This window comes from Sylvia atricapilla, chromosome 2 (assembly GCF_009819655.1).
Source record: "Sylvia atricapilla isolate bSylAtr1 chromosome 2, bSylAtr1.pri, whole genome shotgun sequence".
Classification (NCBI taxonomy): Eukaryota; Metazoa; Chordata; class Aves; order Passeriformes; family Sylviidae; genus Sylvia; species Sylvia atricapilla.
The window spans coordinates 114,415,898-114,441,880 of NC_089141.1; the positions used below are offsets into that span (position 1 = coordinate 114,415,898).

At 46.3% G+C, this 25,983-nt stretch overlaps 2 protein-coding genes across 2 annotated transcripts in view; one reads left to right on the forward strand and one right to left on the reverse strand.

The window, feature by feature from the left end:
• The window catches only part of MRPS6 (mitochondrial ribosomal protein S6), a 46,788-nt gene extending 35,078 nt beyond the window's left edge, over positions 1-11,710 (forward strand). The window contains exon 3 of the mRNA XM_066314248.1: positions 11,040-11,710. Within this exon, the coding sequence (XP_066170345.1) occupies positions 11,040-11,220 (181 nt within the window). The 3' untranslated portion in view covers positions 11,221-11,710. The remainder of the gene's footprint in view (positions 1-11,039) is intronic.
• RRM1 (ribonucleotide reductase catalytic subunit M1) overlaps positions 1-25,983 on the reverse strand; it is a 516,096-nt gene that overhangs the window by 198,226 nt on the left and 291,887 nt on the right. The window lies entirely within an intron of this gene.

Below are 25,983 nucleotides of genomic sequence, written 5' to 3' on the forward strand. Positions count from 1 at the left end.
TCCTTCTCCCAGGGATCTCTGAGCAAACCCCTCCTGTCCTCAGAGCCACTTTTCTGTGTTGAGCAGAACAAGGTTTTAGTTACCAACAGTTGTAACCTTCAAAGCAGGAAACCATCAGATCAAAGCCTCCTCCTCCCAGGTCAGATGTCCCCAAATATTTCCCAGTCCCTCTTCCTGCACTTGGATCTCTGTCCTTGGAGGTGACAGGAGCCTCCCCCAGCTGTCCCTGGATTGTTGGAAGGGAGAAGGGATTGAGAGAGGTGCCCCAGGGAATGGTTTGTGTGCCCTTTCTTTGGGATCTCAAATCCCACAGCCACAGGATCCTCTCAAGGGGCAGGCAGCTGGCACCGATTCCACCTGGGAATTCCAGAGGATTTTTTAATTCTGGAGAATTTTCCTGTGGATTTTGCAGCTCTGTGGGCAGGCAGGGTGCATTCCTGTTGGAGCATCCAGTGATTTATCCTGGAAAAATGAAGCCTTCAGCAAATCCGCCCTTCTCCATCCATAGGAAGTGAGGAGTCAGGTTTTGAGCCACCTTATCAAATCAGCCACTTCTAGTTTACAGCAGCTATAAAAAAATAACCTTTTATTGTTTTCTTCAATTGGATAAAGTTAAAAAGTAAATAACTTTTTCAGGTATCTCCCTAAGCTCCTGGATTTACCACGAAATCCTGGAATCTTTTCTGCCTCCCAGCCAATTTCTAATTCTCCTGTGTCCCTTTTGGAGGAGGTTGGTGTGGAGTGGGACATTGGATAATCCAGATATTTCACTTTTCCTTAGTCTTGCCTTATTCTGAATTAACTGAAGAGGCTGCTGTGAGAATTCAAATGAGTGTCTGGGGGAAGTATCTTCAACCTTCCAAAGCTTTTAAATGTTTTGCTTGTTTGAGGTTTTAACATTTTTAAGTTTGTGGGGTTTTTTTATTATTTTTTATTTTTCTGACTCTTAGAGCTTTAACTGATTTATTTTCCTACAGCATGTAATTAGTTGGAGATTTTGGGTGGACACTCAGTCCTCCATTATTTCCTTGGACTTCCTGCTTGGTGAATGATATAAAAATTAATATAATTACATAAAAATTAATGGAATGGGGCTTGGACTAAGCTGGGCTGGTGGAAGGTTCCCTGCCCCATAGAATGATCTTTAATTTCCCTCCCAAATCAAACCATTCCATGATTTTCAGGCCGAAGCTGCTGCAGGTTTTGGTGGTGATTTTGGAGATAGAACTCCAAGTAGAAAACACAAATTCATAAATCAGCAGGAGGGATGATTTTTGTCCTTCAAAAAAAGGGCTTTTTTTTTCCCTGAGTTCTGGAGTGCTCCAGCATCATCTGGGATATTGTGGATATAAAGTGCATTTACAGGCACCTTACAAACTCAACAATATCCAAGAGACTTCACAGAGAAAAGGAATTTTCTGGCAATTACTGTGTAAAACAGATTTTTCCAAACCTTCCATGGGGAATCAGCTGTCACTGGCAGGAGTTTTACTCTCCTCAGATCCTACAAACAAATTATTCCCTCTCAGGAGTTCCTGCTCGTTGAGGAGGTGTTAAAATTTAGGTTTTTCTCTTAAATGCATCTCTTTGGGCATCATCCTCCTTTTCTTTTTTTTTTAATTTTTTTTTTTTGGAAGACCTAATATTTACAGGTTTTGCCTGTAGGCCATTAGGAAAATTAAGGTTTGGGAATTGTGTAGATTCATCTGAAAGAATCCAGCTTTTCAATCCCTGATTTGCTGTTCTTTAAACTGAATTAGCCACTCAGTCACATTTGATTTATTCACAGTGGAACAGGAATATTTCGTGTTTCAGGGAACGATTTGAAATTGTAACAATTCACCTTGTGGGTGAATAAAATGTGACAAGGACCAAGTTCCAGGAATGGGAATTTGAGGTGAGGCTTTGAGCCTGACTTTGCCCATGGCCCTGGCTGGAAAAAACCAGGGGAAAAATGTATTTAAATTAAATAAAAAACAGGGGGAGAATGTATTTAAATTTAAAAAAAAAAAGGCAAAAAATGTATTTAAATTAAAAAAAAAAAACAGGGGAAGAATGTATTTAAATTAAAAAAAACAGGTTAAGAATGTATTTAAATAAAAAAACAGGGGAAGAATGTATTTAAATTAAAAAAAACCAGGGGGAAAATGTACTTTAAAAAAAACAGGGGGAAAATGTATTTAAAGAAATAAAAAAAAAAAGCAGGGGGAAAATGTATTTAAATAAAAAAACTGGGGAAAAGTGTATTTAAAATAAAAAAAAATGGGGGAAGAATGTATTTAAAGAAATAAAAGAAAAACAGGGGGAAAATGTATTTAAATAAAAAAAACTGGGGAAAAATGTATTTAAAATAAAAAAAATCAGGAAGAATGTATTTAAATAAAAAAAACACGGGAAGAATATATTTTAGTTTAAAAAAAAGGGGGGAAATGTATTTAAGTTAAAAAAAAAAAAGGGAAGAATGTATTTAAATAAAAAAAACAGGGGAAGAATATATTTAAATAAAAAAAATAACGGGGAAAAATGTATTTAAATAAAAAAAAACAGAGGAAGAATATATTTAAATAAAAAAAAATAACAGGGGAAAAATGTATTTAAATTAAAAAACCAGGGGAAGAATATATTTAAATAAAGATTTCCAACCTTCCCCTCCTGCTGGGCAACAGATTCGTGCTAAATATCTCTTTTACTCGCCACTACTTGTTATTAATGAGCTGCACTTAAATTGCTTTTAAGACGCTCGGTGAGTTTTATTTTTTTTTTTCTGGTCCCAGAGGTGTTTGTGTCTGGCACAAACAAAACCAAACTGATTTAAATAAGGTGTGTGCCAGCCTTTGAATTGAAGGAATGTTCAACTCTGCCTCTGTTTGCTGTTTGAGATGCTCCAGAACCACTGAACCTCTCCAGGGCTGGGGCTGGCTGAGGACAGCAGAAGAGATTTGGACAGGGCAAAAAGCTGGAGCAAGATTCCAACTGGTTGTAAAGTGATAGTAGCACACTGGGGGCGGCACTTTGTGGTTCCCTGTTTGCTCTGGCCCTGCCTCAAATCCCACCCTGGGGCCAGCCTTTGGGGATTTGGGGAGGGATTTGAGCTGCGGGATGGGGAATGATCCAAAGGCGGCTCCAAAACAACCAGAAAAACCAACAAAGAAATATTAAAAATTAGGATTCGCGCGTTCCTTCGGGAAGGTGACGGCTCCGTTTGCAGAGCAGGAATCTGGGAAGCTGCAGGAGCTGGGATGGGCCAATGGAGGAGGGAGTTGGGGTTGGAATTTGAGAGGTTTTAAGTGGGTTTTAGCCCTCCTTCAAGGTTGTTTTCATTCTTGTTTTCGGTCTCTGGAGCAAAGGGGATGGAGCTCAGCCTGCTCAGGGTTTGGGGATGGATGGAACACCAAAACCTTTCCTTGTCCTTGGTTTTGCGACGTGGAGGATTCCCTCTGTTAAATTTACCTGTGACACGGGGATGTTTTACACCTTTCTCCCCACATTTCTATAATTTCATTCACATTATTTTATTTCTTTCTGAGGGAATGCCCAAGGGCAGGTTGGACACTGGGGTTGGAGCATCCTGGGACAGTGGGAGGTGTCCCTGCCATGGCAGGAGTGACACTGGATGAGTTTAAATTCCTTTCCAACCCAAAACCATTCCATGACTTACGAGTCCTCCAGCAAAACTCTGATTATCCAGAAAAATCTCCACGTTCCATTTGCCAGTTTTTCCTCTCCTTGTTGGGGGTTTTTTTTTTTTTTCATTCCTTCCTTTCAAATTGGATTCTGAAAAGATGGCAATTTTCTTTTGTTATTTGCTTGCTTTGCCTCTTCATCTTTTTGTTTTGCTCTTCACTGCCAGTTGTCTCCTCAGCCCCCGTGTTCTCTGAAATAGCAAAGCCAGGGCTTGCTTTTCTTCCTGCTGAACTGCATTTTGGGAATTTAGGAGGAAATCTCATCCAGGAATTGCATTTTGGGAATTTAGTAATCAGGAATTATCACCCAATTTGGGAAGTTTATCAGGAATTCTCATCCAGGAACTGCATTTTGGGAGTTCGTCAGGGATTATCCAAAAATTGCTTTAGGGGAGTTCACCAGGAATTATCATGCAATTTGGGGAATTTCTCAGGAATTTTCATCCAGAAATTGCATTTGGGGGAGTTCACCAGGAATTCTCATCCAATTTTGGGGAGTTGATCAGGAATTCTCATCCAGGAACTGCATTTGGGGAGTTCATCAGGAATTATCAAACAAAAAATTGAATTTTGGGGAGCTCATCAGGAATTATCAAACAAAAAATTGGATTTTGGAGAGCTCATCGGGAATTCTCATCCAATTTTGGGAATTTATCAGGAATTCTCATCCAATTTTGGGAATTTATCAGGAATTCTCATCCAAAAATTGCATTTGGGGAGTTTTATCTTCACATGTGCCTGGAGGATTTTCTGTAGGAGGTGAATTCCAGGCTCCCCAGGGATCAAAGGGATGCACAACACCATCCAAGGGGGGGTCAGGAGGCAGAAATTCCAGGTGGCTTTGCCAAAGGAAAAGCTCAGGAAAGGCTCTTGTTTCCAGAACCTCAACCAGCAGGTTATTGAGAGGAATAATTCAATCATTGACCATGGAATCACGGAATGGGTCGGGTTGGAAAGGATCTTGAAGATTATTTGGTTCCAACCCGACACCTTCCACTCTCCCAAGCCTCATCCAACCTGGACATTGCCAGGGATGAGGAATCCACAATCTCTCTGGACACCCCCTTTTTTTGACTCCTGTTGGACCATTTCCATTTTTTTTTTTTTTGTTTTTTTCTTGTTTTGTTTTGGGTTTTTTTGGTTTTTTTGGTGTTTTTTTGGTTTTTGTTTTGGTTTTTTTGGTTTTTTTTGGTTTTTTTTGTTACATGTTCAGACTTTGCCTCTTCCCACAAAGCAGCTGAGCTTAGCAAGTTGCACAATTCACTTTTCAACCTTCTGCTGCTGGTGGCAGGATGAAATTTTTTTTTTTTTTCCCACGTGGATGGGAGAGGTTGAAGTGCCCTGTGATCATCCCCAGAGCCTTGATTTGTCAGCCTGAACTGATGGTTCCCTGTCAGAATTGTTCCCAGGTTGGAACAACCCTCTCCCCACCCTTTATTGAACGCAAATGATGCAGAGTTTATAAAGGATTTCACTCCCCAAACGTGCTTGGCCTCGCTCAGCTCGAGCCTCTTGATGCTTTTCATGGCTCTTGAAGACCAAAGAGGGCAAAACAAAAAAACAAAAACAAAAAAAAAAAAAACAAAACAGACGAAAAGAGCTGCAATTTTTCCTTACTTAATCCCCCCCTCCAAAATAAATTTAAACTTAATGCCCAGCCCAGCTTCTTGGTGCTGTTTGGATTGTAGAACACCTTGAGCTGTTTGGGCAGAAAAAGGTGCAGTGCACTTGGAGGAGAACAAAAGCAGCTGGAATATTTGTGGATTTATGCACATTTGAAGTGTTTTCTGCTCAGTTGATTGTCTTCTTCCACTAGATGGGGCTTTCTTCATTAATCAGTTGAACCATTATTTAGCCTTCAAATTCTTTTCCCCCACCGAAGTGGGGATGTGCCTGGAGGATCACAGCCCTGAAATGTTTGGGATGGTTGTTTTTTGGGGTTTTTTTTTTTTCCCACCTCAACCTGTGGAAGTGCACTTGGGAATTTTGGTGTTTTTTTTTTTAAAAAAGGCTTTGAGCAAAGCTGGTGATGTGGGAGCACCAGAATCCACCAAACCTTGTGCAAACTCCTTGGCTGAGCATGATGGGAACCAGCCACCATTTGGGAAGGTTGATTTTCATTTTAATCCTTTTTTTTTTTTTTTTTCCTTAATTATCTTTAAATTAACGAAACGTCTCCCCTTGATTTAATTAGCTGAACCACATGTGGATGGAATTTTGGAAATGCCATTCCTGGGGCTGTGGGTTTATCTCCTCCCAGGCTCTCTATGGATCATTCCCATCATTGCTGTGGCACGGTTTGGTCAATAAAATCCAGCTTTTTGGGTTTGATCTGATCCTTCCCAGATTTTCAAGGAACTGCCAGTGCCATGTTTGTAAAAGCTGAAGGCAACCCTTGTTCTGGTCCTTTGACAATCCTGATCATGAACTTGTCCTGCTGAGGAGGGGCAAAGCAAAATCCCCCCATTTCCGTGGTCTCAAAAATGAACATTCAGGTAGCAAAAAAAAACACCCCAAAAAATAAGATAAAAAATATTTTTTTGTGGAATTACCTTAATGAGGATAACGTGGAGCTCCTCTTGTACCTGCTGTGCTTTCCTCCAGGTGTTTTCTGCTCCTTTTCCCTCTGCTGTTCCTCGGAATATTTCCTTTCCCTTGGATCTTCCAGCCCCACACAGGGAGATATTTTGGGGCCAAAACCTTGGGAGCCCACAGCCTTTTCCAAGCCCCTTGGCTCTGAGTTGTATTCCAGGAGGATTCCAAAAGGAATTTTCACCCAGGTTCCTTGAAGTCCTACCCTGGCCATCTGAAAGCAGCAGATTTGAGCATCCTTAGGACTCAGGGTTCAAACAATTTCTGGCTTCAATATGGTAAATTTGAGAAATGAAACCTGGCTCTTTTTTTTTTTTTTTCCCTCTTTTTTTTTTGTTGTTTCTCTCATATGCAAAGGCACGTCCTCCTTTATTTGAGACCGTCTTATATTTTAATTTTTTTTTTTTTTTGGAGTTAATGCGTTGTTTTAATGTGTTCCAGTCTGCTCCCCTGCATTTAAATCATCCTTGTGTTTGCAGTGGAGCAGGAGGACAAAAATAACCGTGGGCTCATGGTGAATCAGTGGAATTTTCCTGCATTTCTCCCCTGGTGACTCCTAGAGAGCACAAATGCTTTTTTTTTTTTTTGCATTTCTGTCTGCAAGAACGAGGTGGTTTCCCTGCTGCATTCCTGTATTTTTCCCTGGCTGTGCGTGTGCCTGGGGTTTGGGGTTGTTTGCTGCACAAACAGCAGCAGTTGTGGGGTCACAGATCACTGCCTGCAATGAAGGTTCTGAGGGTTTAAAAAAAAAAAAAAACCAAAAAAACTGTGGCCTCTTGCCAGCTGATTTCATCGTGGGGATTTGAGGGGAAGGGGCTTCACATCTCCTCAGGGATTTCATTGTCCATTGTGCTGCTCATTGTTTTTTTTTTTTTTTCCCAGCCTTTTCTTTCTTTCCTGAAAAAATCCAATTTATTTTTTTTTTGATGCTGCTTCTTTCTCCCTTCTCTTTTTTTTTTCCCTTTTGTTGTTGTTGTTGTTGTTGTGGCAGAGGGAAGCAATCGTGGAGAAAAAAAAAGAGAGAGAAAAAGAGAGAGAGGTGGTTGTTTTTGAAACCCCACGTTGTGTTCCCAGCGCCTGCAGTTTTGATAAAATACCTTTTTCCTTGCGAGGAGTCAGAAAGATCTGCTGGAACAGCTCATCCTCCCTTCCCCCCCTGCCTCTCCTTGGCTTATCAACAGTGCGTCAGTGGAAATTTCCACCCTTTGCTAATGGCAGAGAAAGCACACCGAGTCGCAGAGCAGCCTTTGGAGGGAAGGAGGGGACGAAAAAAAATAATAAAAAAACAACCAAAAACACCCACCCGAAACAAAATAAAATTTAAAAAAAAAATAAATAAAAATATCCACAACCTTCTTGCTGTTTTAGGAGGGAATAATGCAAAGCAGCGGATGAGAGCCGGGGCAGAAATGGGATTAAATTCGGGGTGAGGAGCGGGGATGGTGATGGGATTGGTGTGAGGAAAGGAATCAGCAGCTGGAATTCCTGCTCCCAGCCTCCTTCCTGGGAGGTGAGAGCCTTTGGAAGGCTGCTTCCCAAGGAGGAGGAGGAGAGTTCAAGTGTCATCAATTCACCAGTGGGCTGTAATGGCTTTTCCAGACAATCCCACGTTCAGGGGGTTACATCCTGCTGGGCTGCACTTCCAGAGCATTGTCCAGGCTGGAAAATGTCCCTCAACTCCAACCCTGGTGGCATTCTGGAGCTCACAGACCGATGAGCAGCCCGGTTTGCCAAAAGCCAAATGTTGTAGGGGATTTTTGAGCAGAATTCCTCCCAAATCCCTGGGACCGGCGATTCCTGTGGCTCAGGCAGCCTGGAATGTTGAGCTGGCAGCATTCCCTTGGCTTCAGGGACGCCCAGGCACAGCCCATCCCAGATGGGCACCTCTCCTGGAGGACCCTGCCTCAAGATATGGGGTTTAATGTGGAGTTTTTTTGACCATCCTACCCCTTCCATAAAGAATTCCGGATTTTCTGGAAAGGATTTGGGGATGAGTTGAGGCTGTCCCGTGGATGCTGGTGTTGAGCTCAGGGTGGTGGCTGAGGAAAAGTGTTGTTGCCGTGTTTTCCAGGCGTGGATTCTGCAATCCAGCAGCTCTGCCTGAGTCATTCCTGGCCCCACGGGGGCTCTTGGGGTGCAACATTTGGGATGTGATGCAAAAAAATAAAAAAAAAAACCCAGTTCAGCCTGAAGGTCACAGCCCCACCTCCTCCTGGATTTCCCCTTCACATTCCCAGTTCCCTCCTGCTCTTGGGGGAATTTCCCCCAGGATCACCTTTGTCAATATGGGATGCTCCTGCTGTAGTTGACTTAGGAAAAACCCCAAATCCCTGCAAAGTCCTCTGTGCCAGGAGCGGTTTGGAAATGACACTGGGATGTTTGAATCCTGCTGGGATGAGGTGCCTCCGTTCAAGGGATGTCACTTTGGGGTTGTGTGGTGCTCCATGGGGAGGTGGGCTTGGAGAATTGTGGGATTCTGGAATGGTTTGGGCTGGAAGGGACCTTAAAGCCCATCCATGGAATGGTTTGGGGTGGCAGGGACACTTCCCACTGTCCCAGGTGCTCCAAGTGTCCAACCTGCCTTTGGGCACTGCCAGGATCCAGGGGCAGCAAATCTGGGAATTTTATTCCAGGGCCTGCCCACCCTGCCAGGGAACAATTCCTGCCCCACATCCCATCCAGCCCTTCTCCTGTGAAATGTTGTGAATGAACCAGCACTGCCAATAAAGCTGGAACCAGAACTTTCTCATCACTTTCTCTGGTTTGGAGAGACAATTCCCAAGGGCTGGAGGGACAGGACCCAGGGAATGGCTTCCCAGTGCCAGAGGGCAGGGCTGGGTGGGCTGTTGGGAAGGAATTGATGCACAGGGTCTGTTGTGTTCCCTGGGAAGTGCAGGACACCCCTTTGCTCCCTCAGGTGTGATGGAGCTGGAAAAACCTCTTCAGGAAAGGGATTTATTGCAGAAATATCTTTGGTTATTGAGATCTCAGTGGAGGAGCCACATTTTGCTGCCTGCAGGGTGATGGTGGATGTCAGGAGAGCATTCCCCCTGGATGTCAGGAGAGCTGTGGGGACACCAAAGGGTTCCCTGGGGATCTGAGACCTGACAGCACCCAAGGGAGAGCAGCTGGAGCTGTTCCAGGAGGGATTGAGGGGGATTGTAGGGCCAGGCTCTGCCCCCAGAGGGTTCAGGCACTGCCCAGGCTCCCCAGGGAATGGGCACTGCCAGAGCTCCAGGAGCCTTTGGACACCCAGGGATGGGGATTGTTGGGGCTCTGGGCAGGGATTGATGATCCTGTGGGTTTATTCCAGCTCAGGCCATTCCCTGGTTCAGTCCCACCAAGGTCCCATCAAGCTCCAGCAGATGGAAGATTTCAGCCGTGCTCACCTCAGAGGTGTGATTTGGGATCGATCTGCCTCTTTGCTTTGTGCTTTTTATTTTATTTTTTATTTTTTTAATAATTATTTTTCACCTCTCCATTCAGCTCCGAGGCAGAGCTTTGCAGGAAGGAATCTCTGTGTGTGTGTGTGTGAATGAGCTTGAGATGTTTCTCACTGGCATCTATTCCCCAAAAAACCTGTCAGGAATTGAAGGAGCTGTTCTGCTTTCCTACCTCATCTTCAAAATTCTCCAAGTCAGGATTTGGGACTGAATAGAAGAGGAAAAAGAAAACTCCTCGAAAAAGAAAACCCAATTTTCTTGGGTTAGCAGTGCTGGACAGAGCTCCAGGAGTGTGGGGACAACATTCCCAGGGAAAAACTGGTGGATTTAAGGTGTCTGTGCAGGACCTGGATGATCCTGTGGGACATTTTCCAGCTCAGAGTATTCCATAACTCCAACAGAGCTCAACTGAACTTTTTATCATTGAAATCAAGCCAAAATTGAGCTTTTATTTCAAACAACCCAGGTACCAAAATGCAAAAAAAAAAAAAACCCCAAGAATTCTCATTAAAAAAAAAAAATCTCTCAGGAGCAGAAAAAAATTAGGAACTCTCGTTTAAGTGACCCCCAAGAAGAATTCCTTGAATTGCAATCCAGGTATTTTGGTGGGGTTTTTTGTTCCAACCCAAGTATTTTGGGTTTTTTCTTTGGTTCCAGCCCGGGTATTTTGTTTTTTTCTTTGGTTCCAGCCCTGATATTTTGATTTTTTTCTTTGGTTCCAGCCCAGGTATTTTGGTTTTTTATTTAGTTCCAGCCATGGTATTTTAGTTTTTTCCTTGGTTCTAGCCCTGATATTTTGGGTTTTCTTTGGTTCCACCCCTGATATTTTGGTTTTTCCTTTGGTTCCAGCCCAGGTATTTTGGATTTTTTCTTTGGTTCCAGGTATTTTGGTTTTTCTTTGGTTCTAGCCCCGATATTTTGGTTTTTCTTTGGTTCCACCCCTGATATTTTGATTTTTCTTTGGTTCCAGCCCAGGCATTTTGATTTTTTCTCTGGTTCTAGCCCAGGCATTTTGGTTTTTCTTTGGTTCCACCCCATTTATTTTGGGTTTTCTTTGGTTCTAGCCCTGATATTTTGGTTTTTTCTTTGGTTCCAGCCCTGATATTTTGGTTTTTCTTTGGTTCCAGCCCAGGTATTTTGGATTTTTTCTTTGGTTCCAGGTATTTTGGTTTTTTCTTTAGTTCCAGCCATGGTATTTTAGTTTTTTCCTTGGTTCTAGCCCTGATATTTTGGGTTTTCTTTGGTTCCAGCCCAGATATTTTGATTTTTCTTTGGTTCCAGCCCAGGTATTTTTATTTATTTGATGTGTTTCTCTTTGCAGGTATTTCCTGATAGACTTGGAGGCCCCTCCTTCCATCGTGTCCCTCATGATGGATCATTTGGGACGGGACATTGATGTCATCAGAAGGGCTTTTGTCAAACACCCCGTGGCCAAGGCAGAAGAATGCAGTGGCATCATCGCAGCCAGCCCTGAGGAGAAACTCTCTGCCAAGAAAAAATGACAATCCTCCAATATTTGATGATTTTTTTTTTTAACCCATCTTTTATCGCTGCTGTGGAGAAGAATCGTGATAACTCCTGTCCATTAAAAAAAAAAAATAAAAATCCACTTTTGGCCGTGGGATGTGTGTGGTCTGTCGCAGTATCTTCATTATTGTAACAATTGAGGTTTCTTTTTTGGTTTAAAATAATCGGAATCGTTTTAATCTGGGGGCTTATCTCGCTATTTGACAACTCTGCAAATTGATTTGCTTTTTCTCTCGGAGCATTACATTGATCATGAAGATTTCTCCAGCAGCAGGATGTTATAAATAGCATTTATTTTTTTTTTGTTTTGTTTTCAGAGATTACTCCAGAATATGGATATTTACAGGAGAGATTAAGAAGTCTGAGTATAAATATAGAAATCCAGGATGTGATTTGCTGGGGGTTTGTTTCAGGGGAGAAAAAAAAAATTAAAAAAAGGCAATAAAAGTGTGGTTAAAAATAAAAGCTGACTCTTTTTTTTTTTTTTTTTTTTTTTTTTTTTTTTTTTAAGCATTAAAAAAAATCCCAAAACTTTCACTGCCAGAAGCCACCTCCTGGTCCTTCAGGTGAATAATGTTCAAAGCACTTTTTAGGTGAGGCCAGAAAATTCCAGGTGGGAATTAGAGACTCCTCAAGCTTTTGGTAGGAGCAGGAGAATCAAAGATGCTTCGTTTTGCCATCAAAAAAACCAAACTGGACACTTCAAACTGGGGAAAAACGTCAGGATAAAGTGTTGATGTGTGTTTTTTTGTCTTTTTTTTGCTGAAATCAGGAGGGAAATCAATGATATTATTGTTATTTATAAAGCTCTCCTGCTCTCTGATGCAAATCCAGTGGCTGGATCATTCCTAGGGGGAGTTTTGTGCTCTTTTTTTTTTTTTTTCCCCTCCTTGGATGTGGAATTTTGGGGGAGGAAAAGAAACCAGTTCTTCTGAATAGCTTCTTTTTTATTATTTTTAATGCATCAGAAAAAAGAACAACATTTTCTCTACATCTTTAAGAGTTATGAATGTCTGGATTTGTGGGGTTTGGGGGTATGTTCATCTTTTTTTTTTTTTTAATTATGATTCATTTAAATTTGATTTTCTTTTTTTTTTTTTCCTTTAATTATTTTCTTTTTCTCTGGAAAAATCATTGGAAGAACAGAGGGAATGCACTACCCAGTCCCTGAAGCTGAATCCTATTTATTGGTGCTTTTTTTTAATTGTTTTAGGGGGGTTTTGTATTTATAGTTATTTATATATAATAGATAATCTATACAATATATACTATTTTCTACTATACTATACTATTATATTATACTATATTACATTATATTATTATATTATATATAATATTTATTTATTTATTATGTTATATTTATTATATTTAAGTTATTTATCTCTTTAGTTATTTTTTTATTGTTGTAGTTGCTGCCTGCTCCAGGCAGAGCTTTCCTTATCCATGATTTTCCTTGTGGGACAGACCTTTGGGTTTGGCTCCTTGAGCTGCCCTCGCTGCTAAAAATTCACATTTCTGGTGTAGAAAGTGCCAGCTTCGAGAATCTATCTTATTCAGGAGCTTCTCCAAAGGTTTTCTTAATCAGAAAAGGGACAGAAAACTTGGGGTTTAAAGGGGTTTTAACTCTGAACTGGAATTTGGACTTTGGATTGAATAGGAAGGGGAATAACAAAGATTTTAACTCCACTACATGAAGCTCAGCAGAGGCTGGAAATGTAAAAATGTTGGTTATTTGTCCCTTTTTTTAAGTTTCCTCGGTGCAGTTTTAAATTCTGCCATTGATTTCTTCCAGTTTCAAGGTCGATCCCAAAAATCCCTGAGGTTGGAAAAGAGCTCCAAAGGTCATGGAGTCCCCCCTGTGCCCACCTTGTCCCCAGAGTTCTGAGTGCCACCTCCAGGGGACACCCGCAGGGATGGGCACTCCAAAGCTCCCTGGGCAGTGCCAAGGCCTGAGCACCCTTTCTGTGGGTTTTTAATCTTCTTTTCTTTGTGTTAGAGCCAGGATTCGTACACAGGGGTCATAGGTTCATGTTTGGATGTTGGGGAGGATGAATCAGGGAAACCTTATAAATATGATTTCTTAGCAAAAGATTCTGAAAATATGAAACCTATAATCGAAATGGAAATGAAAGCTGACTGTGAGTTGTAGGATACTGAGTCTTAGTTACTACAGAACCTGAAAACAATGGTCTAGCTGCAGGAGAATCCCTTTGGATTGAACAATCCCTTTCTGCTGGCTGAGGGATCCAAAGGCCAATGCAGCAAAACAGAAAAGTCTAAAGAGTAGTTTTTAGAGTTTAAATATAACACAGTGTGGTGATATAGCAGTTCTTACAGGCTGTGTGTAGATTCTATAGGATTTTGTGTCTTGTGTTGGTTGGTCACTGAAAATCAGAATATTCATCACAAAAGGAGATAGAATGGATTGTAACGAAGACCTCGCTCTCTTTACTCTCTTAACTCTCTTAACTCTCCTCTTAACTCTCCCCCTTCCTCTTCCCCCTGCTCTCGCTCTCTCCTGCTCTCTCCCCTGCCCTTTGCTCTCTCTCTCCCTTCTCTCTCAGCTCTCCCCCTGCTGTTCTCTCTCCCTCTCTCTTTGGGACTCCCCTCCAGCCCAGGCTGGTGGCTGAAGGCAAGGCCCTTTTACCCCTGCAATAAACCCACGTGTTCTGGAATATCCAGGTGGGCAGAATTCCTTGCCCCAGCCATCCATGGATTCGCCTACAGTCTGGATTCGCCTACATTTGGACTCAGATATTTATTAATTCGTATCTATAGCACAGTCTCACCAGCCGTGAGCTCTAACAAATTACTCTTTCCAAGGTTATTTAAGTGCTAATTACCCAATAATGAGATGACACCTTTATTATTTATACTTTTAGCCCAATAATGACCATCCAAAGGCAATGTGGGCCTTTTTCACCCAACCCAAAACCAAGAAGAAGGAGGTGAAGATGAAGGACTCAGACAACGCCCTAAATCCTCCATATTGCCCCAGATATATAACTATAGACTAAAACCTTGAAATCTTAAGTTTTTCACCCTGTGATGAGATCACACAGCACCATTCCAACTCCACAGCCACAATCCCAGGGCTGTCACTGAATTTTGGGAGCCTTTTCCATGGGCTCAGGTGAAATGTGGTGTTTGCTGGGGGTCAGTGCCTGTGAGCACAGGAAGGATTCTGTGGAATTCTCAGCCTCCAGAGTTCCAACACCTTTTCCATGGGGAAATTCCTGCTGCTGGCCGAGCTGAGCCTCCCCTGGGCCAGCCTGAGGCCGTTCCCTCTGCTCCTGTCCCTGTGCCCTGGGAGCAGAGCCCGACCCCCCGGCTGTCCCCTCCTGGCAGGGACTTGTGCAGAGCCACCAGGTCCCCCCTGAGCCTCCTTTTCTCCAGGCTCAGCCCCTTCCCAGCTCCCTCAGCCCCTCCTGGGGCTCCAGCCCCTTCCCCAGCTCCTGCCCTGGACACGCTCCAGCCCCTCCAGGGCTCTGCTGCATCCAGCAGGAAAATCCTGGATGCTCTTTGGCCATGAGCCCTTCAGCTCATTATGGAATATGGTGTGAATCTGAACCATCCATGTCCCTCTTTCTGAGGGACCCATCTCCTATTTTTTCCCAAGTTTGGGGGATGGCAGGAGCAGGACTGGAGCGTGGTTGGCCCGGCACTGGAGCTGCCTCAGCTCCCAGGTTTATTTATAAACGTCTCCACAGCTGCAGGCACCGTTTCTCTCACAACTGATAGTTTCTAATATGGACTTTTTATAAAAAAAATTTGTTGTTTTAACAGGAGGCGGAGTGAGGGTTGCAATTTGTTGAGGCCAGTCAGCTCCCAGCCCAAGAGCTGGATTTTTTTGGGAAGCTGGTAACAGCAAACACCAGAATGGAGGTGAGGGGATCAAACTGGAGCAGTCCTGGGACCGAGCAAACAGTTGGGCCAGGGGATAAAAAAAAAAAAATGGATATTTGTGCCCTGAGGGATCATAAATCCCTGTGGAGAAAGAGAAACCTTGGGATGTGTTCCAGGCTTTTTGATTGTCCGTAGCCCAGTTTGTCCCATGGGCTCTCAGAGGCTCTGGATCTCCAAGACTAAAATTTCAGGACACTGGAGAGCCAGAGGAGCTGAGCAGCCAAACCAAAACGTCCCATTCCATGGCCATTCCCAAAGGCCTGAGCAGTTGGAATGCCAAGACTTGAATTTTGTTACCCAAAGAATCCAATAGTGAAGCTCCTGAGCCCTTCCTCAGGTTTTCTCAGGGTAGAAAATGAGGAATTTTCTGCTCCTAAATCCACTGGGTTTTGGGGATGCACAGCCTTGGGAATTGGATTCAAAAAACAACTGGCAGCTCCGGCTTGGAAAGGTTTGCTCAGCCAACAAATGGGAAAGATCTTGGGAATGTCCTCACTCCCTCCCTTTCCTGATCTTTTCCATGGGGGAATGTTGCACTCTGGAGGTTTCTCCCACAGACTGAGGGCACTGCACCACCAAACAATTCCGCCACCCTGCTCCTGGGAAGTTGGAGCACACCAAGATTTTCTCCCTGAATCCAGAATGCGCCAAAATCCCCTTTGTTGGCAGCGTGAGCATAAAGAAATTCAGGATCTTCTGTTCCAGTGTCGCTCTGGAGATCCTCTCCTGCCTGGGAGCTGCAGGAGGAGCACCAGCAGCCAGGGATGAGTTGCTTGGGAATCATCCAGGGAAGGATTGGAATGGCAAAATCCTGGCTCCTGCAGCTGGATCTGGGCTCTGATCCCTGAACCTCATCCCTGTCCCTTGGGATCAGCTCTGTGTTGCTGAGTTGTTGTTTAGGAAGGAAGGCTTTGGGGTATAAACCAGGGTATAAACCTCCTGGAGTCAGGAATTTCTCTTGGGATGTTTCTTTCCAGGTTATTTCTCCCCAAAGAATCACCCAGGATGTGTCCAGCACTGCCAGGATCTCCGTTCTCTCACGGAATCACAAACTGGTTTGGGTGGGGAGGGATTTTAGGGATCATCCCAGTGTCCAGCCTGGCCTTGGGCACTGCCAGGGATCCAGGGGCAGCCTCAGCAAATCTGGGAATTCTATTCCAGGGCCTGCCCACCCTGCCAGGGAACAATTCCTGCCCCAGATCCCATCGAAATCTCCTCCCTGTTGGTTTGAAACCATCCCACTTCTCAGGCTCCTTTCAGGTTCTAGAAAATTGCAATTTTAAGACAAATTCCCCCCACAGCTATTTTCAACTTAGGGCCTGGAGGCACAAGCTTAAAAACCATCAGCATTGTTTAAAATATGAGGGGTTTTAATTGGCCTTTGAGATTTTATGATTCACTTCTCTCCAGCCTGGGTTGCTGGCAAGATTTTTCCTTGAACATCCCACTGAAGAACCCTTGGAAAAAAAAATAAAAAAAATAAAACACAAACTCCAGCAAATGAGAGGCTTGATAAGGAGACAACACTCATTGAAGAGGCAGAGCTTGGCACTGCCAGATTCCACTCCTGCACTATTCCAGGTTCTTAAAGGATGTTTTCCTGGGATGCTGGGATCCCAGGGGGGATTTAAAACCTGCTGGGGTTGGGTTCTGCTTGGGCTGCCAAGTGGGGCGTGTGTGGAGGGTGCTGCTGGCACAGAGGGAATCTGGCTTAGGAAAATCCCCAGGGGAGTTCTGTGGGATGCTGAGATCCCACTGAATCTGCAAGAGGCCCCTAGCTGAGTTCTGTGGGAGCAGAGGAGTTGTGGATGCTCAGGGAAGCTGTGGCTGCTCCCTGGAAGTGTCCAAGGTCGGGTTGGATGGGGCTGGGAGCAGCCTGGGACAGTGGCAGGAGTCAGGGATGGGCTGATTTAAATTCCCTCCTTACCCAAACCATTCCAGAATTCCATGTATCCTGACACTCCAGTGCACTTTATCCCAAGAGGAATCCCCCAGCCACCCCAGCAAGGTCCCAGAGTTGGGAATTCTGCTGCTGGAGGCTCACAAGAAGCTTCTCTGCAGGGTCTGGTGGAGACGTGTCCATCATTCCTTGGGGAATGTCCAACTCCTGCACGGCTCCCCAGAGTGGGGAGGAGCTGAGCTCAGCTCAGTTTGGAGCTGAGGACAGATGTGGAGGTCACTGGGAAGGAGGAAAAGGCTTTCAGTTGGATTTTCCCTCCCCAAATCCCCTTGGAAGCTCATGGCACACTCAGTGTCCTTGCAGCCTGGCTGCTCCCCATTTTTGGGGTGACAAGCACGATGACAATGCCACAGGCTCTGCTCCATCCCATTCAGGGTCTGCTCCATCCGTGGCCTCTGGGAGAGACAGGAGGGAGCCAGGAGCAGGATGCTCATTATCCCAGTGATGCACAGGCACCATTCCCACTCCTCTGCCCAGGGAATGTCAGGAATGAAACAGTCTCATTCCTCCAATACTCAGGGCGGGGGGATTTCAGGAGTGCTCCTGCCATGGCCACCAAGGATCCTCCAAGTTGCTCACTCTGATTAAATGGTGCTGACTGACAGAAAATCAGTTTTCTCTCTGTGGTGAGTGGGAAAGTGAACAGTTGGAGGGGGAAGGGACATTCTGAATGTCTCAAAATATCTCATTTTTTTCCTCTTTTTCTTTAGTGTATATTAATAAAATCTATCTGTTTTTTCATTTAAGTTGTGCCTGTTTTGCCTTTTTCTCCCAAAGTCCTATCTCTCAGTTGATAAATGAAATTTGGCCAATGTAAAACCACGACAGGGTGGGATATTCCCAGCTGTCCCAGCCACTGGAAAGAGTCAAGAGCTCACTTTGATAATCCCTGGAATCTCCTGTGAATAATTCCCTGCCCTCTCCTGAGGAAAAAAAAAAAAAAAAAAAAAACAATTCCAGAAGAGCTGCATCCAGCCCAAAGAGGAGGAGGAAGGAAACCAAAAGTGACCTGATTCACCTGGAGCTGCTCACATTTGGTTGGGATTGCTGCCAGGGGAATCAGCAGGAAGGCAAAGCTGCAGAAACTCGGGCTGGAAAAGGAGTTTTCCAAGAAACTCTGGATCCAAAGGCTTTGTTTGTTAGGCAGGACATGGGCAGAGCCCAAGGCCAGGTTGGACATTGGGGCTGGGACAGTGGGAGTGTCCCTGGCCGTGGCAGAGGTGGAATAAGATGAGTTTAAGGTTCTTCCCAGCCCAAACCATTCCATGATTCCACAGCTTTCCCTTCTTTCCTTGTGTCCTATTAACCTGTCTTCATCTCAGCCCACAAGTTTTCCCTTTTTTCCATCCCTTGGGAGCGAGGCAGGGAGTGTGTCTGGCTGGGCTTTGGCTGCCAGGTTAAACCACGAGGTTCTGTTTTGGTGCCCAACGTGGTGCTCCGAGGCTGGAGAGCCCAGAATCCCAGAATTGTTATGGTTTGGATCACCCCTGCCCAGGCAGGGTCACCCTGAGCAGGTGACACAGGGACACATCCACGTGGCTTTAGGATGTCTCCATCACCTCCCTGGGCGGCTGTTCCAGGGCTCCATGGAAAGAGGTTCTTCCTCTGTTTAGGGTGGAATTTATTGTGTTTTAGTTTCCTGTCCTGTCACTGGCACCACTGGAAACGCAACAAAATTCTGACTAGAAGGTGTTTATAAAAACATATTTATTAAGAGGATATTTTTTTTGATTCAGTCTCTGGTCACAATGATGATTTATTTGCTCTCGGAGCTGTGGTGTTCCCAGCCCTGCTCCAGGTGACACCTCCCTGGCTGTGGTTGTCCCCTGTTTGTCCCCTCCGAGGGCTGGGTGAAGGTTCTCACTCCTCTGGGCCGTGTAACGCTGGTTTGTGAGCTGAGAAAATTCCTGCTGCTGGGACTAATCCAGAGCTCTGCCCTGATCCCTGTGTGTGTGTGCTGAGAGCCATCACTTGCAGTTACAAGAATCACAAAATTCCAGAGTGGTTTGGGTTGGGAGGGACCTCAAATCCCACCCAGTGCCACCCGTGCCATGGCAGGGCCACCGGCCACCTCCCACTGTCCCAGGTGCTCCGAGTGTCCAACCTGGCCTTGGGCACTGCCAGGGATCCAGGGGCAGCCACAGTTTTTTGGGAATTCTATTCCAAGGCTGCCCACCCTGCCAGGGAACAATTCCTGCCCCAGATCCCAGCCAGCCCTGCCCTGGGCACTGGGAAGCCATTCCCTGGCTCCTGTCCCTCCATCCCTTGTCCCCATCCACTCTCCATCACTCCTGGATGCCTTTTGGTGCTGATTTCCCTGATTTCTCTGTGCTGGGAGGGTGAATCACTGCTGAGCAATCCAACATTTCTCCTTGGGTTGGATTTTCTGCTCCTCAGCCTCCGCTGACTCGGAGTAATCCGAGTGACTGGGAGAGGGTTGTAAATCCCAATCCCCACTGCCCAGGACATTCCTGCCGACCTCGGGGAGCTCTAAAAACAGCTGTGGTCCAAAAAAACCCCTCTTTAATTGCACTGTGAGGAGCACGAGCCCCATCCTGGGGTTATTCTGGTGGGAATTGCACAGTCCCTAAACGCTGGCATTTAGGACAGGACAATAGTGGTGTCCCTCATGTGAGAATCCACAGAAATGTGCTGGGCTCTTTCAATGGGAACTGTGGCCAAACCACAGGGCCCGGCTGGAGCCCCATGGCAAGGGGAGGGTTTGACCAGAAATATTTGCTGAGGGATTTTTGGGGAGGATGAAATCAAGTCCAGGGGTTCACCGAGGTGCCTCGCTCCTCGCAGGCACGTGCAAAGCTTTGGATATAATCCCAAAATCCAAAAAATGGATTTTCCGAAAAAATCCAAAAAAAAATCCAAAAAATGGCTTTTGCAAATCCTGGAAAAGCCCTCGCAGCCCAGGCTGTGCCCACCTTGTCCCCAGCGCAGAGCTCTGAGTGCCACCTCCAGGGGACACCTGCAGGGATGGGCACTCCAAAGCTCCCTGGGCAGTGCCAAGGCCTGAGCACCCTTTCCATGGGGAAATTCCTGCTGCTGGCCGAGCTGAGCCTCCCCTGGGCCAGCCTGAGGCCGTTCCCTCTGCTCCTGTCCCTGTGACCTGGGAGCAGAGCCCGATCCCCCGGCTGTCCCCTCCTGTTGGGGACTTGTGCAGAGCCACCAGCTCCCCCCTGAGCCTCCTTTTCTCCAGGCTCAGCCCCTTCCCAGCTCCCTCAGCCCCTCCTGGGGCTCCAGCCCCTTCCCCAGCTCCTGCCCTGGACACGCTCCAGCCCCTCCAGGGCTCTCCTGCAGGAGCCACAGCTGGACACAGCCCTGGAGCACAGAGGGACAATCCATCCCTGCTCCCTTATCACTCCCTTCCCTTTGAGGGGCACAATTCCTGAGCCAATCCCTTTTTTTATTGCTGCTCTCCCAGAACTGGCTGCCCCAGCTTCAAAAGGAAGAGGCTTTTTCCACCAGGATGGCACCAGATTTGGGATCAAAAATCGCTGCACAATCAAAGACATCACGCCTCTTTTCCTCCTGCTGCACCTTTTGTGCGAGACACAACCTCATTTGCCACAATTGCAGTGGGGATTTTTATTTAAAAACTGGTTTTATTCTCTTTTATTTTGCGGAGGGATTTTTTGGGGGGTTTTCAGATATTTTTGGGAATGTTGAGGAAATAACTTTATTTTATATAATTGTAGTGGGGGTTTTGATTTAAAAATATTTTTTATCGTGATTTATTTTGGGGTTTTTTGTAGTTTTCAGCTATTTCTGGGTATTGAATGTGGTGTTGTACACACAGAGTGACACCCAGTTCAAACATCCCATCATTTCCATTCGATTTTTTTCATCTGATCCTCAAATAATTTAGAGTAACTTCTGCTGAGTGCTGACTGAAATATTTCATCTTCCTTTCTTTTCTGTGTCAAAGCACCAAAACTATCCTGTGAGGGGGGAAAAAAAGATGTTTTGATCAGTGCCAGGCAGCAACTGCCCTTAATGCTGTTAAAAATAGCATTTTGGGGGGTAAAAGAGAAGGAGATTGAAATGATGCTGTGTCATGTTGTGACATGTTGGTATTAGTCAGTGCATAATTCCATTGATTCGTCATGAAATAACAGAAAAATGCAAAGTAAGGGAAAATTCTATAAGATAGGATATAGCTTAAAACGAAGTTTGGAAGGTTTATAATGGACTCTGGGAACAAGGTGTAACAAAGCAATTAAAACCAGGTTTAATTATTGTTTTCTTCTGGATTGGGCATTTCTTGGGAAGTTGCTGAACAACTTTTATGGAGTCACTGAATATCCTGAGTGGGAATAAACCCACAGGATCATCAATCCCTGCCCAGAGCCCCAACAATCCCCCTGGGCATCCCTGGGTGTCCAAAGGCTCCTGGAGCTCTGGCAGTGCCCATTCCCTGGGGAGCCTGGGCAGTGCCTGAACCCTCTGGGGGCAGAGCCTGGCCCTAAAATCCCCCCTCAATCCCTCCTGGAACAGCTCCAGCCGCTCCCTCTGCTTTAATACTTAGATTAATCCCAAAAATTAGAAATGTCCAAAACTGTGATGAGAAAAGAAGTTTGGAGTTTTGGTCAGCTCTGAAATGAAGGTTGGCAGCTGGGATTTCAGCCAAAAGATGATCTCAGGTAATTTTTTTTTTTATTTCTTGTCTATATTTTAGGATTTCATAATGCCCCAAAACGCTGTGGCTGCCCCTGGATCCCTGGCAGTGCCCAAGGCCAGGTTGGACACTTGGAGCACCTGGGACAGTGGGAGGTGGCCCTGCCATGGCAGGGGTGGCACTGGGTGGGATTTGAGGTCTCTCCAAACCCAAATCCTTCTGGGATTCTGGGATTCTGGGATTCCAGCTGAAGTCTGAGCCTGCAGATGAGCAGAGGATGCTGCAGGAATGGTCACACATTCCCCTGCTCTCTCCTTTCCCCTGGAATGCTCAGGGATGGTTCTGCAGCTGCAGCTCTGCCTGAGGCATCATCTGAGAACCAACCAAACTGGGAATAGAATCTCTTCGCAGCTGAACTGCAGAAACGTGGAATTATGGATGGGTTGGGATGGGAGAGATTTTAGGGATCATCCAGTGCCACCGCTGCCATGGCAGGGCCACCTCCCACTGTCCCAGGTGCTCCAAGCCCCAGTGTCCAACCTGGCCTTGGGCACTGCCAGGGATCCAGGGGCAGCCACAGCAAATCTGGGAATTCCAGCCCAGCCCCTTCTTATCCTCACAGGAAAAGATTTTTGCAGGACTCTGTTTGAGGGAAGGTCTGGGAATGTCTTGTTCTCTTTTTCAAACTGGTTTAACTTGGTTAAACTTGGTGTTTGACTTGGTTCAGCTTCCTGAAAAAAAAAAAAAAAACGCCAGGACTGTGCAGCCTCCCAGATATTGAAACAGGGCCTGGGTTTAATGGATTTATTTATTTCTGTAAGGAGGGATGGATTTATTTATTTCTGTAAGGATCTGGCGTGATTTTACCCAGGCTCAACAAGGTAAAGCTGCAAAGGGATTTTAGCTCAGTGCTGGGCTGGAGCCTAAGCACAGAATCCTGGGATGGGTGAGGCTGGAAGGGCTCCCAGGGCTCACCTGGGATCATCCCAGAGCTCAGGGCTGGTGGATGTTCTGGGATGTCCCTGCTGGGTTTATGCAGGAGAGGCGGGACCACTGGGAGATGTTTAAAGCCTCGCTCTCAGGAAGGAGTGAGAAAAAACACCTTCACTGCAGAAGTTCCAGGTCAGGTGTCCGTGGTCACAAGGTGGTGTAACGGTTTATTTTAGCCACTAGACTCCTGCCACACGGATTGTTTCTAGTTTCACCCCAATTAATTCCTGTCACACCTCTTGCCGCAGTGTGGGCTTCTTTAACCGACCATAAAATGACACACAAAGCCACTTGTCACACCTTAAAACGTCTTACTATTTCTGTAACTGCTTCTATATCCCAAACTTTAAAACTTTAAAAATTTCCACTACCTCGCTTAATGTGTTTCTATCCAAACTACAAACCCACATTCTTGTGGTCTCAGGTCGAACCCTGTGTCCATTTCTGTGTTTGGTTTTGAGAAATTTCTGTAGCTGGATTTCCCAAATATCCCCAGGGAGGAGCCCCCACAGCCCCTGGGGACAATCTGCTCAGGGCTGGGCACTGCCCAGGGCAGGATTTCAGGGGAATTGCTGGGCTCAGCCCTGCCCGGGGCTCTGGGGACATCGCTGGGCCTGGAGCAGAGCCTGGGGCTGCTCTGTGCTCCCTGCACACAGGGACAGACATGGGGACACGGGGACAGACATGGGGACACAGGGACAGACATGGGACACAGGGACAGACATGGGGACACCAGGGACAGACACGGGGACAGACATGGGGACAGACATGGGGACACAGGGACAGACATGGGGACAGACATGGGGACACAGGGACAGACATGGGGACACGGGGACAGACATGGGGACAGACCAGGGACAGACATGGGGACACACGGGGACACAGGGACAGACATGGGGACACAGGGACAGACATGGGGACAGACATGGGGACACGGGGACAGACATGGGGACACAGGGACAGACATGGGGACAGACCAGGGACAGACATGGGGACACAGGGACAGACATGGGACACAGGGACAGGCATGGGGACAGACCAGGGACAGACATGGGGACACAGGGACAGACATGGGACACAGGGACAGACATGGGACACAGGGACAGACATGGGGACAGACCAGGGACAGACATGGGGACACACAGGGACAGACATGGGGACACACGGGGACACGGGGACAGACATGGGGACACGGGGACAGACATGGGGACACAGGGACAGACATGGGGACACAAGGACAGACATGGGGACACCCGGGGACAGGCATGGGGACACAGGGACAGACATGGGGACAGACATGGGGACACAGGGACAGACATGGGGACACCCGGGGACAGGCATGGGGACACACAGGGACAGACATGGGGACAGATGTGGGGTCACACAGGGACAAACAGGGACATGTGGACACACAGGGGCAACTAGGGACTCATGGGGACAGACATGGCGACACCCAGGAACAGACAAGGACACCCAGGGACACTCAGGGACACCCAGGGACACCTAGGGACTCATGGGGACATGCAGGGACACCCAGGGACACTCAGGGTCACCCAAGGCTTGCAGCTGGGCAGGATTTCCACCGCAGCCCCAGTCCAGGAGCAGAGCACACCCAGTGAGGATGAAGAGCTCCAAACCTTCTCCTGAGCTGAAGCGAGGCACCAGCGGGGACAAACCTTGCACACACCTCGGGCTGACTTCTTTGAACACTTTGGGCTGTTCATTTTTCAAGCTCCAGTTCGACTCTTCTGATCTCCCTCTTCTCCCTCTCTCGCTCCCAGTCATTTCTCATTTTTCCAACCAAGCCCCTGCCTGCTCGGGCAGCCTGAATCCCCTCCTGGAGCTGCCCATGGAGCCATCTGTGGTTTCCTCAGGCCTTTTCTCCATGCTCTCCTCTCAGTGAGGACTCGGGGTGGCCCCAGGTGCTGTCTCTGTCCCCCAATTTCCCTGAGCTGTGAGTCTGGACACAGAGTCCCTGCTCAGCTCCTCTCCCTCCCCCTGGAACAACTGGAACTTTGGGATGGCTTTGTCAGGGCTGATTATTTAAGCCTTTTACAGCAGCCTCAGTGTCATTTCTCCTCTATTGTTCCCTGGTCCTCGTTCTGCTGGCCTTGGAAGCAAAGCAGGACAAGCAAAATTACTGTCAGCTGCTTCCCGGCTGGAATGAGGGGCTGGAAGGGCTCCTGAAGTGTTCCAGGAGATGCAGCAGGGCTGGGACACTTCACCTGGATGGAGAACCTCGCTCAGGTTCATATCTGCCCTCCCAGAGTGGAGCAGTGTAGGGAAGGCAGCTCAGCATCCAGGGAAAGTCACCTCAGAGGTGTAGGCAAATCCATGGACGGCTGGGACAAGGAATTCTGCCCACCTGGATATTCCAGAACATGTGGGTTTATTGCAGGGGTAAAAGGGCCTTGCCTTCAGCCAGCAGCCTGGGCTGGAGGGGAGTCCCAAAGAGAGAGGGAGAGAGAACAGCAGGGGGAGAGCTGAGAGAGAAGGGAGAGAGAGAGCAAAGGGCAGGGGAGAGAGCAGGAGAGTGAGAATAGGGGGAAGAGGAAGGGGGAGAGAGAGTTAAGAGCAGTGGGAAGGAGAGGAGGAAGAGTTAAGAGAGTTAAGAGCCTGAGGTCTTTGTTACAATCCATTCTATCTCCTTTTGTGATGAATATTCTAATTTTCAGTGACCAACCAACACAAGACACAAAATCCTATAGAATTTACATACAGCCTATAAGAACTACTATATCACCATACTGTGTTATATTTTAAACTCTAAAACTACTCTTTAGACTTTTCTGTTTTGCTGCACTGACCTTCGGATCCCTCAGCCAGCAGAAAGGGATTGTTCAATCCAAAGGGATTCTCCTGCAGCTAGACCATTGTTTTCAGGTTCTGTAGGAACTAAGACTCAGTATCCTACAACTCACAGTCGGCTTTCATTTCCATTTCGATTATAGGTTTCATATTTTCAGAATCTTTTGCTAAGAAATCATATTGATAAGGTTTCCCTGATTCATCCTTCCCAACACAGAGGGAATCTCAGGATCCCACAATGGCTTGGGTTGGAAGGGATTTTAAGGATCATCCAGTGCCATCCCTGCCATGGGCAAGGACACCTCCCACTGTCCCAGGTGTCCCCAAGTCCCATCCAAGCTGGCCTTGGAAATGAGAACTCATCCAGGTGCCTTTATTCTCAGTCTAAGGTTGTAGAAACCTTTAGGGTTTGTCCTCCTTGGCCACCCCTCAGCTCAGAGCTTTCCA